Source organism: Thunnus thynnus, chromosome 11, assembly GCF_963924715.1.
Source record: "Thunnus thynnus chromosome 11, fThuThy2.1, whole genome shotgun sequence".
Classification (NCBI taxonomy): Eukaryota; Metazoa; Chordata; class Actinopteri; order Scombriformes; family Scombridae; genus Thunnus; species Thunnus thynnus.
In genome coordinates this window covers 26,816,233-26,828,921 of record NC_089527.1, presented here as the reverse complement: position 1 = coordinate 26,828,921, position 12,689 = coordinate 26,816,233, and the positions used below count along the sequence as shown (strand labels likewise).

The following is a 12,689-nucleotide window of genomic DNA, read 5'->3' as shown; positions in this document are numbered from 1 at the left end:
TGGAAAAATCCATTCTAAAGTCTTCTAGGGGATCCAGTCACATGGAAATGTGACAAATGCCCCTGAGCAGTCTATAGGCCTCTATACCATGTTGCTGGGTCAGGGGTTTACACAATGGGAGCAACAGATTCTTTGGGTTTGGTTAGGTATAAAAGTAACAGTTAAAACAGGACCATCATCAGTGTAGCAGCAACGTAGTTCTCTGAGGAACAGCAACACAGCAACTATGACCATGGGCAAGGTAAGCATACTCACCTCACCGACCATTTTCGATAAGCAATTTGAACACATATTGATGGATATTATTTTTGGGCTTAATCCCCCTTTGTGACTCCTTTTTTCAGATCATCTTCTACGAGGAGAGGAACTTCCAGGGCCGCTCCTATGAGTGCATGAGCGACTGCTCTGATATGTCCTCCTACCTGAGCAGGTGCCACTCCTGCAGGGTGGAGAGCGGCTGCTTCATGGTCTACGACCGCCCCAACTACATGGGAAACCAGTATTTCATGAGGAGGGGCGAGTATGCTGACTACATGAGCATGATGGGAATGAGGGACTGCATCAGGTCTTGCCGTATGATCCCCATGGTAGGATACATTTCTAAGATTCTTTCTTGCATTCTTTAAATAGATTTGAATGGTAATTAGTTTAAAAACAACCTTCACATTTAATGCATCCAGTGTTTTCATTACAGCACAGAGGAACCTACAGGATGAGGATCTACGAGAGGGAGAACTTTGCTGGTCAGATGCAGGAGCTGATGGAGGACTGTGACAACATCCAGGAGCGTTTCCGCATGAATGAATGCCTGTCCTGCCATGTGATGGAAGGTCACTGGCTGATGTACGAGCAGCCCCACTACAGAGGCAAGATGATGTACGTGAAGCCCGGCGAGTACAGGAACTTCAGGGACATGGGCATGAGTGGCACTAAGTTCATGAGCATGAAGCGTATCATGGACATGTAAAAATAGTTGTGTAGAATATGTCTTCATAAGCCAAAAATAAATGAAACTTTTTTGAAAAAATCTCTTGTCTACGTGTGGAGTAATTTCATATAAACTTAGTAGATGCCAGGGCAACCATTCCTGTAACATGGAACTTCAGGCATCCAGTGATTTTTAGCACACACTATCTACATGATTGACATCTTTTCCATATCAGGAAAGATTATTAAAGGAATTCCTTTAAATATGTGAAATATTAATATAATATAAATAATATACAGCAAACATTATTTGTGATATACAATACTTTTTAACTACAATACCTATGAATGACACAGAGGTTGCACATTCGCTGGTTAGTAAATCTCTGCAAACTATAAATATAATCTGAGTAAAAGGTGAACAAGTGGCACTTGTTGGTACAGTTTGTGGTATTAAGCCATTCCTTCTGTTTATTTTGTCAGTATTTTTAGTCGTGAAGTGCTTCACAGCAAACATTTTTATTTAGAAAGTAAGCAAGAAAGTAGTCCTCTAGACTTAAAGACATTTTGTCATTTGGCTTTTAACCTAAATCAGATTAAGGTCATTAATATAAAACCGGGTATATATCATCATAGAAGACACAGAATAATGCTTTTAAGGCATTACAGCAAGAACCTGGACAACTACTGGACAAATTGCCATGAGATCTGAAAGGCACATATTCTAGTGCCATCATCAGTTCAAAATTGCATCTCACAAACATGTAACATTATTTATGTCAGTCAAAGGATGAATCTGAATGCTTCCTATCCTTTTCTCCAGCACAGCTATCAGGCCAAATAAATTTACTGAGTTTATTGATGCAACCCCAGAGGACAACACTTTTCTAAATTTGAATTAAAGTTCTAATAATTAATAGGCCTATGAAATTTGGTGTGCACATTTATGAGCCGCCCTCAGAAAAATCTTTATGCAATTACATTCCAATTTTTGTTAGAAACATTGCCCCAATTTTGAGCACTACCTTTAATAGGTATTGGTTGGTTTTGGACAAGGTGACTAATATATATATTATTTCATCCACATTAAAATCAGTGTGTGCAGTATTTTTTATGTATTTGTGTGTCTTGTAGCATTTTGTGTTGGGAATGCATTTCTAGATTCCATGGCCAGCATGCATTGTCAAATTGCTTATAATAAATTTGCTTTTGTTGTTTCAATTTGCTTGTGTTTTCTTAAGGTGGACTGTGTTGGGCTTTTGGGGTCATTTCACCATTGTCAAGTCAAGTAAATTTCATTTATATAGCCCACAAAAAGGACTTCACAGTCTGGACAGTGAACAACACCCTGTCCTCACACCCTGGATTCCAATGAGGAATATCTCTCCAAAAAAGAAAAAAGAAAAAAAACACTGAGAGGGGACAAAAAGGAAGAAACCTCATGATGAGCAACAGAGGAGGAATCGCTTTTCCTGGATGCAGATATCCAATAGATGCCATATGTACAGAACAAACAGAAATAATAATTACAGTATGGAGAAGTGGAATTAAAATATTAGGTTAATAAAGTGCATCATGTATAAAAAATAGCCTGGTGTTTGTCTTCCTCACGCACTGTGGCTATAGCTGACTGCTCTCTGGCTTGTATAGTTTTATCCAAATGACTTGACAAAACAGAATGAAATATAACAACAAAACAAATCAAAACAATAAATTGCTTATTTATGTGTATTTTAAACAATATGCACAATAATGTATGTATGTCTTTTGCATGGGCAGTTTTACATCTGTAATGGCATCAAGTCAAATAAAATGTGTAACTTTGTACTTGGTGCATCTCTGTTGTATTATTATCAGCATTCATCAACCTGGTAATACACAATCAGAGAACTTCTCTATAAGCTTGTTTCTTCTCCGAGACACTGACACACATTGCTGAAATATTTTTTTCTGCCTCTGAATTAACAAACAAGAATATATTTTATGTGGGGAACCTAAATCCCTTTTCACCTCAACCTTTTATGGATAACATTTCACTTTTAAGCCCCTATGTAGCATTTATAAGTAGTACATAAACAATAAATGGTTTATAACATTATAATGTAGTTGTAAGCGGCTATAAGTGTTGTCTATTTGTCAATGGCTATAATTCATCCTTTGGGTACCCATAAGTGGTGGCTGGTGTATAAACAGATAATGAATGACAATATAGTAAAACACAGTTGTAATAACATAAAATATGTCTTCATAAAGGAGTTGTAATTGCTGACAAATACTGTACTAAATAAACATTTTTTTCTGCTTACAATTAAATTATAGTGTTATAACTTTTTATTAAAGGTTTATATACTGCTTGTAAATGCTAAATAGGCAATAATCATTTGTTGAACAAAGCTGAATCTAGTGTGTCGATATACATATAGCACATGCTCACTAGTTCTGAAGCATATATGTTTGTAACATATTGAATATACCAAATCTCAAATCAAACAACCAAATACTGAAAAGTGCTGCACCGTACAGATCATATACACAGTTCTTATGAGTCACATGGGCCAACCTATTCACATTTTACAAGCCCTGTTGAAAATGCTTTCTGTAGTGAGAGAAAAGGCCTTTCTAAAGACTGTGAGGTACCCAGTCCCTGAAAATGTGGAAATAACCTCTGTATACTATAGGCCTCTATAGTAAGTTGTTGAGTAAGGGGTTTTCTGAGGGGGGCCACTGATTCTTTACGTTCAGTGAGGTATAAAAGGAAAGGGTTAAACCAGGTAGGCAGGCAGTTCAGGAGCAAGAGCGACAACACATCTACAGCCAACATGAGCAACATCGGCATGAGCATGAGGGGCAAGGTACTTTTAAAAATCATGTTGTATTAAGCAGGAATTACTGTCTACAAAATAAGATCAATGTTTTCACCTTGTTGCTTTTTCCTAATCATTAAGATTCACTTTTTTTTCAGATCATCTTCTACGAGGAGAGGAACTTCCAGGGTCGCTCTTATGAGTGCACAAGCGACTGTGCTGATATGTCCTCCTACCTGAGCAGGTGCCAGTCCTGCAGGGTGGAGAGCGGCTGCTTCATGGTCTATGACCGCCCCAACTTCATGGGAAACCAGTGTTTCATGAGGAGGGGCGAGTACGCTGACTACATGAGCATGATGGGAATGAGAGACTGCATCAGGTCTTGCCGTATGATCCCCATGGTAAGCATAACATCATTGTGATTTATTGTGTAAAGGGTTCACTGTCTTCTAATATAATACAAACCTGACATCTTTCTGACCTGGGCTGATGTAAACTCTTAACATAAACTGATTTTCATATTACAGACCAGAGGATCCTTCAGGATGAGGATCTACGAGAGAGAGAACTTCGGTGGTCAGATGCAGGAGCTGATGGACGACTGTGACTCCATCATGGACCGCTACCGTATGAATGAGTGCCAGTCCTGCCACGTGATGGAGGGCCATTGGCTGCTGTTCGAGCAGCCCCACTTCAGAGGCAAGATGATGTATGTGAAGCCCGGAGAGTACAGGAACTTCAGGGAGATGGGCATGAGTGGCATGAGGTTCATGAGCATGAGGCGCATCATGGACTCTTGCAACTAAATGTTGGCTAAATGTTCACTGAATGTATCAAATGCCACTAAATAAAGTATTTCCTGCACTATTTTAACTTTTGTCCAGCTGTCACAATTAATGATTATGCAGTATACTCAGTATATAATGGAGGATGAAATTCGAATTTTAACATTTTTAGACAGTAAGCATGTGCTAGCAAGCAGTTATTCATCTTAAAATGTTTTATATCTGATGAGATATTTGGCTCTAAATTTTACTGTAAAACCACAGACCTAAGGCCTATCTTACTATTGATCTTGACAGGAATTCATATTAACTATGCACAACCATTACAGGCTGATGTGTAATCAAACATTTAAAAATTAGATCAAAAGGCTTTTGAATTTTCAAATTCAAGTAAAGATTTGTATTACATATTCCACACATGAGGAATATAAATTGTCATACTGTGCAAACGAAAAAAGTAGCTTGGTTACCAAATATAATAGGTGTGGTAATGCTTAAGTTACAATACAAATATACAAAAATATACGTAGCACATTCATTAATAAGCAAAATAACCATAATATTTTGGTGGTGGTTTGCAACTGTTGCTGATAAATTCCAGTTCCTGCCATTATTACTTAAGTGGCAGCTAAAGTATTTCAAGCTTTTCTCTGTGTCTTTACCGGGAATGCTTCACAGTGTTGCTTTGCTAGTGTCGTTGGTTTGTTTTGTTTTGTGGGGGGATCTGCGGTAAAACCCAGAGTGGACTTTTGAGTTGTCTTTCTTTTATGTTTGTGAAACTGGATTGAACTGAACTGGTTTGATTTTATGGGGAAAACAAAACAGATCCTTTACAGAGTGGATTGAACTCTGAGACTGTGGGACGAGTTACACATGCACACATTCACACACACTGAAAAACCTGAACCCTTCTCACCACTTTATTGTTACCCGGTACCCCCGTACACAACAAGACTTAACCAGTTTCCCCTCAGTTGAGAGCATATCTCAGCTTCCACTCTGGCATCCTCCATCAGCTGTGCCTTTGAGTGACACGGCACTACTAGCTTAAAAATGTCTGTGAATTTCGCAGACGTAGTGGCTAAATCTGTCAATAGAAAAAGTTTATTTTTCAGCAGATATCTTGGTTACAAAAAGACTGAGCTAGCAAAGCAGTTTTGTGTTTATATGTGTGGTATTTATTCAGTTTGGGAAATCCCACAATCTCTAGAAAGCACTAGCTCAAGTTGGCTGGCTGACTCAACAGGGTCAGCCTACTTGCTGGAGTAGTAAACTAGGTTTCATTACATAGGAGTCTACAGACGTAACTGATTGTTTCCAGGTATTAGTCACACCCCATGTATTTCCATGGAACCAGAGATATCACTAGCAAAAAGGGTTTTTTTATTTTTTAGAGCAAATTGCCCCACAATATGAATACATTTTGTTTATATCTTTTATTTTGTTGGTAACTGTTGTATAATTGCAATATCACACTTGAGGTTGTGCTTTACCGTCACTGTTGGCACAACAGTGATGTGGTCAGGAATGAGGCACTTGCACCAAGTTCTGTAAGCATTACTGTAGTAAAGCACACCCTCTCATGTACTCTTGTTTAAGTGAATGTCAACCTTATGAAACGTAGGTGGTGCTTTGGACATCAGTGATAATGCAGAGGAGCATTTGTGGTCAACCCATGATGTTGCCAACGATAGCCAGTTACGCTAGCTAATGGTTGTTGTTTACGCAACATTGAAAAAGTTTAGACATTAAACATGACTCATTACGCCTTGTCTTGCCGGTCATTTGTCAGTTTATATTGTAAAGGAATAAAATACAACTACTAGGGCTGAGCCAAATACTCGGATGAAACAAGTATCCAGTACAGATAACTTTTTATGAGCATGAGTATCATCCAAGTAAAATGTGTCGGTATCCATACTCGTGATAGGCTAGGTAGCCACACACAGAGCTCCTTCCCTACACAGAACCTATACAAAGTTCACCGCTGTTGCGCCACACAACACAATCTTGCCATCATCACAGCCAACTTCTGATCAACCCATATCCATTTCAGGCTTAAAACACCAATTTCCAGTTAAACTACAACCACTTCCAGTTTAAGTCCCAGATATAGATAATTTAGTTGGTCAAACAGATACAGATAATGGTGTACTCACTCATCCTTAACAGCCACAGCTACCAAAGACCACTGTGTCATCAGTGTATTATTAACATTATTAACATTAACACTTAGCAACTCTATGCAGTAGGGGCTTACTTCAGTCTTGGGGACACTGTTCTCAAAATCTCAAATACCACCAGCTGATTAAATGCCTGACCAGAGAGGAAACACTTTAGATCACTACAATCAACAGTGCATATCACACCGTTCCCCATGCTGCACTGGGACACTCTGACCACATCATAGTCCACCTGATTCCTGCATACAGGCAGAAATTGAAACTCTCTAAAACTGTTGTGAGGACATCTAAGAAGTGGACCAGTGAAGCTATGGAGGATATTCACGTGTGTTTGGACTGTACTGACTGGGATGTTTTCAGGAGTGCTACCAACAGTCTGGATAAGTACACTAAGGCTGTGAGATCATACATCAGCTTCTGTGAGGACAGCTGTGTACCATCACACACCAGGGTTAGTTATAACAACGACCAATCCTGGTTTACAGCTAAACTCCATCCACCAGCTCCAAACCACCAGCTCCTCCTCCCCCACCTCAGCAGGGGCCTGGGCCTCTCCACAACTACCCACCTCTGAGACCTCCTCCTCCCCTACCACAATGATGACTCTCTCCACCCTGGAGAGGGACATTAACAGCCTGTTCAAGAGCCAGAACCCCTGCAAAGCAACTGGACCAGACTCCTTCTCTCACAGACATTTTTCAACACCTCACTGGAGATATGCCACGTACCAACCTGCTTCAAGACCTCCACCATCATCCCCATCTCCAAAAAACCAAGAACCACAGGACTCAGTGACTACAGACCCATCACCCTGACTTTTGTAGTAATTAAGTCTTTTGAGCACCTTGTATTGTCCCACCTTAAAACTGTGGACAATGCAGTAAACTTTGCCCATCACTTCATCCTCCAGCACCTGGACTCTGCAGGAACCTACACCAGGATCCTATTTGTAGATTTCAGCTCTGCCTTTAACACCATCATCCCAGCTCTGCTGCATGATAAGCTCTCCCAGCTGCATGTGCCTGACTCTACCTGCAGGAGGATCACCCACTTCCTGTCTGACAGGAAGCAGCATGTGAAGCTGGGGAAACATGTCTCTGACTCCTGGACCAGCAGCACCAGTTCCCCTCAAGGCTGCATCCTTTCCCATCTACTCTTCTCCCTGTATACAAACAGCTGCACGTCCAGTCATCAGTCAGTCAAGCTCCTGAAGTTTGCAGACGACACCACCCTCATTGGGCTCATCTCTGGTGGGCATGAGACTGCCTACAGGTGCGAGATTGGCCATCTGGTGTCCTGGTGCAACCAAAATAACCTAGTGCTCAACACTCTTAAGACAGTGAAGATGGTTGTGATCTTCCGAAAGAACCCAGCCCTACCTGCCCCTATCAGCCTGTGTGTCTCCACATTCGACACTGTGGAGTCTTTCTGCTTCCTAGGAACCACAATCACCAAGTCCATCCTCACCTCCTCCATCACTATCTGGTACACAGCTGCCAAGGACAAGGGCTGACTGCAGCGTATCATTCGCTCTGCTGAGAGGGCGATTGGCTGCAACTTGCTGTCCCTCAAGGATCTGCACGCCTCCGGGACACTCAGGTGAGCAGGAGCGATCATGGCCGACCCCGGCATACACTTTTTCGAACATTCCCCTCCGGCAAGTGGCTGCAGTCTTGACCAATCTTGACCAAAACTTCATGCCACAAGAACAGTTTCTTCCCAACTGCAGCTGGCCTCATCAACAAGGCCCGGGACCCTTACTGACACAGACCCTACCCCACTTAGACACTACACATTATATTAATGTGAAATCTATCATCTTATATTGCACATCTGTGAACTCATCACATCTAACATGGCATGTTACATTGATACAACTATCTTTATTCTTTGTATTATTACACTTGCACATTACATACAGTATACTGTTTACACTATGAACATTTACACATTCCCAGTCAATATCCTGCACATTATTTTTTAAACTCAACAGCTCTCTTCTCATAGAATATATTTCTACTTATTCGTTATCGTAAAAAGAAATTATATATTCACACTATCAAATTGTATAGATACTTTTTTTTACCTTCTATTTTTTGATTGTTATGTACAATAACACCTAGACAAATTCCTTGTATGTGCAAACTTACTTGGCAATAAATCTGATTCTGATTAAATGTATTTTCATTTATTTGAAAAATCCATGAGCCAATATTTTTACTGTGAAAATTACAGACTGTCCTCCCAAGAAAAAAGACACAATAGGTTGTAATGTGAGTTGCCCAAAAACAACCTATAGTTATGTTTGAGTGACAGATGCCATCTAGCAGCCATAGTTATAATGAACCCGAGTGGTAGTGCAGTTCAGATGACATATATATAAATTGACAAATTTCCTCATATGGAGGTGGTGGGTTGGGTAGCTGGTATAACCCAGCTTTGGAGTTTGCCACAGGCAGGAGACCGCTATTCATTTCTCATATCCAGCCGCGAGTGTCACATTTCCAACACGACTCGGGACAGTTTTTGAAAAAACATTTTTCTCTAACCTTAACAAAGTGGTCATTTTAACCCAAACCAAGATCAAATGGTTTTTGCACCAAAACCTAACCAGACGTTAACCATAGCGTTGTCACATCATAAAACATAATTATTTTTAACAGTGATTTGTAACAGTTTTAGAAAGCACAGACAAATGATGTTGTCTTGTCAATTGCTGCCGATAGCGGTTCCAGATGAGAAAATACTCCTATGTGTCATTCTGGAGTGCAAACAATGTATTTGGTTGTTTAATTTGGAGGACTTGTCAAAAAATTAAGATAGTCATTAATTTGCATATGGTCTGTGATTAATAAGAGGAAAGAATGTCAGAAAAGCTCATTACAAAGCCTATACACATGTCAAAGAACATTATGGTAGGGTTCAATTACTGTATGATTACATGTCCACAGCAATTCACACTTCTAAGACATGCATACCCTTTTATCCAATCTGAAGGTTAAGACGCACTGAACATTGTGGAACCCTCCTTCATTTTCTGTGGGCATTGGGCAACATGGGACTGCAGTGACGCTAAAAAAGGGAGGGGTAGAAAGTTGAAAAATTCCAACATTATACAAATGAAGGCAACATGATGGCTAATGGCAAGAAAATGTGCACATAGAAGCTATGCAGCACCTGCTGTGGATACATGTCTGTGAAGGAGAAGATCTTTATTGTACCTTGAAGGATCCCTCTTATCTAGAGTCCATCCTCCCAAGAAAAATGACACTATAAAAAACTCATAAATCATAAACTTTGTCGCTTCCTGTTTCCGACCACAAGTCAGGACATTTTTTAAAAACCATAACGATAGTCGTGGTGTTTACTGTTGCCATGATGACAAAGGTTGCCTGACTTTAAGGAAGTACAAACCACGTTAAAAGTGAGCATTTTAACCCAAACCATGATCTTTCCTTAACCCTAACCAAGTGGTTTTTGTGCCTGACCCACAGCATTGTCACACCATAAGACATCATTATTTTTTAACAGTGATTTAGAATGGTTTTGGAAAGCAGCATAATACTCCTATTTTGAAAAGCAGCATATTGCGCTCCAACCGGCCATTCTGATAACACTTTCATGCGTCATTCTGTAAAAATGACGAGTATGGTCATTTAATTTGGAGGACTTGTTGCTTTTCTAAGTTCCCGTGGCCTCAAGGATTACAGATGCAAACAAAACAAAGTGCTGCTTGGCACAACGTCACATAAATCTTTGAGATTGTGCAGGTTGCTAATTCACATAATGTTTGCTGATGAGTTGACACATCCACAGTGATGAGTGAGAAGGGTTGGAGGTGATGTCGCGTGATTTGTTCACTTGCAATGGGAGATCGCAATGAACAGCTTACTTTAAGGGGACATAACATGCTTTTTGTAATTTTCTGTCATTTGCAAACTGTAAGAATTTTGAATGTCTATGTTAAACATAATCAAAGTTCCAAAACATGAGGTGAACGCAGGTTAAAATGCTCCCTGAAAGTCGAAGTCGAAGTCCTACTACTACGTAGCCTCAGGAGCCGATGGAAGTCTGCCAAGGAGCTGCTTTGGGAAATTAACCAGAGTGGGCTCATCAAGAAAACAGGAGCTAAAACAGCCTTTTTCAGACTGAGATCTTGTCACCACTTTAACTACATATATATCACATTGAGAAAAAACTGAGCAAATAAATAAAGCAAATTGAGAAACACATTCACCAATTTTGCAACATGTACGTGGCATAAAAAAAGCAATGCAAATACAGAAAATACAAGCAAATACAGGACACAACAGAACTGAGTTTCAATACTGATAAACACACTAAGAAGTAGTAAAAGGTTGTAGGTGTATAGCCAGTATGTCTAGTAATATTGGAATCATGCAGTCAGTGTTAAAACTAAAATAAACACCACTAACCCATTTTCCAACACAAAATATCCAAGTGTATTTGTATTAGTAATATAAAATTATTTGAATTTATTTGAATTTACTCCAAATGAGTTTGAAAAATGAAATAGTATTTATTGAATCATTGCTAAATGCTCCTCCATTTTTGAACTCTTGTTTAAATAAATTTCTTTATTCATAAATAAAATCCACTTTAGATTCACAGTGATGATTTGCACTGAACAATTTAAACTCCAGCTGTAAATTGTGGTGCACAATGAAGTACCAAACCTATTATTATTGTTATTATGTGACTATACGACAGAGTAAAACAAGCCTCTACAGCGCTCTATACCATGTTGCTGGGTCAGGGGTTTACACAATGGGGGCCCACTGACTCTGTAGGGTTAGGTCAGGTATAAAAGCAAGGGTTAAACCAAACAGGACAGCACAGCAGCGGTAGCAGTACCAACAGAAACAGCTTCTCTCTAAGTATGACCACTACTGACATGACCATGGGCAAGGTAAGATTCAGAATATTTTTTAAAACAAATTATAAATATCATGAATATGACTTGCTAGATCAAATTGTGTCCATTCTTCTACGCTAATATGTCCAATGTTTTTTAGATCATCTTCTACGAGGACAAGAACTTCCAGGGGCGCTCCTATGAGTGCATGAGTGACTGTGCTGATATGTCCTCCTACCTGAGCAGGTGCCACTCCTGCAGGGTGGAGAGCGGCTGCTTCATGGTCTACGAGCGCCCCAACTACATGGGAAACCAGTATTTCATGAGGAGGGGAGAGTACTCTGACTACATGAGCATGATGGGAATGAGCAGTGGAATCAGGTCTTGCCGTATGATCCCCATGGTAAGTATAAAGCAGCATGTCATAGTAGTTTTACAAAGGTGCAATCTCCACAACATTAGAAATTAAGACATTCATTATTTTTTATTCTCTCCAAACAGCACAGAGGCCAGTTCAGGATGAGGATCTACGAGAGGGAGAACTTCAGTGGTCAGATGCAGGAGCTGATGGATGACTGTGACAACATCATGGACCGCTACCGCATGAGTGAGTGCCTGTCCTGCCACGTGATGGAAGGCCAGTGGCTGATGTACGAGCAGCCCCACTACAGAGGCAAGATGATGTACGTGAAGCCCGGCGAGTACAGGAGCTTCAGGGACATGGGCATGAGTGGCACCAAGTTCATGAGCATGAAGCGTATCACCGACATGTGCTAGACATTTTCATTTTGAAATAAAAAATGAAAGATAATGAAAAAAATTCCACTTGTGGCTTTTTTCTGTTTTCTGTCAATTTTATATGACCAGTGGTTTTGTGCAATACACTGACTGAACAAAGAGGATTACATGGTCAGAATATACCACAGTGAGATTCCAAGAGGTGACCAAATAAGTTCACAACAAAAGAAATCTTTCATTTTCTTTTCACTTTTCCTTCATATAGTCATATAATGACATCACAGGCACAACACACTGTACAAACATATATTGTCACATAAACATTGAAGAGTGAACACATCTATTAAATATTGCATTTTTAAAAAGAACCTTAGCA

General features: G+C 39.9%; 3 protein-coding genes across 3 annotated transcripts; all 3 read left to right on the top strand.

The window, feature by feature from the left end:
• The first annotated feature begins 142 nt into the window (after positions 1 to 142).
• Positions 143 to 1,027, top strand: LOC137193042 (gamma-crystallin M3-like). The gene is made up of 3 exons (XM_067604217.1): positions 143 to 241; positions 345 to 587; positions 695 to 1,027. The coding sequence occupies exons 1-3, from the start codon at positions 227 to 229 to the stop codon at positions 965 to 967; spliced, it is 531 nt and encodes a 176-aa protein (XP_067460318.1). The 5' UTR covers positions 143 to 226; the 3' UTR covers positions 968 to 1,027.
• A 2,679-nt stretch (positions 1,028 to 3,706) lies between these two features.
• LOC137193038 (gamma-crystallin M3-like) lies at positions 3,707 to 4,604 on the top strand. The gene is made up of 3 exons (XM_067604212.1): positions 3,707 to 3,779; positions 3,890 to 4,132; positions 4,259 to 4,604. The coding sequence occupies exons 1-3, from the start codon at positions 3,747 to 3,749 to the stop codon at positions 4,535 to 4,537; spliced, it is 555 nt and encodes a 184-aa protein (XP_067460313.1). The 5' UTR covers positions 3,707 to 3,746; the 3' UTR covers positions 4,538 to 4,604.
• Positions 4,605 to 11,525: 6,921 nt separating this feature from the next.
• Positions 11,526 to 12,395, top strand: LOC137193024 (gamma-crystallin M3-like). Its single transcript, XM_067604184.1, has 3 exons — positions 11,526 to 11,629; positions 11,736 to 11,978; positions 12,077 to 12,395. Exons 1-3 carry the CDS (start codon positions 11,600 to 11,602, stop codon positions 12,350 to 12,352), a joined length of 549 nt encoding a protein of 182 aa, XP_067460285.1. The 5' UTR covers positions 11,526 to 11,599; the 3' UTR covers positions 12,353 to 12,395.
• The last annotated feature ends 294 nt before the right edge of the window (positions 12,396 to 12,689 follow it).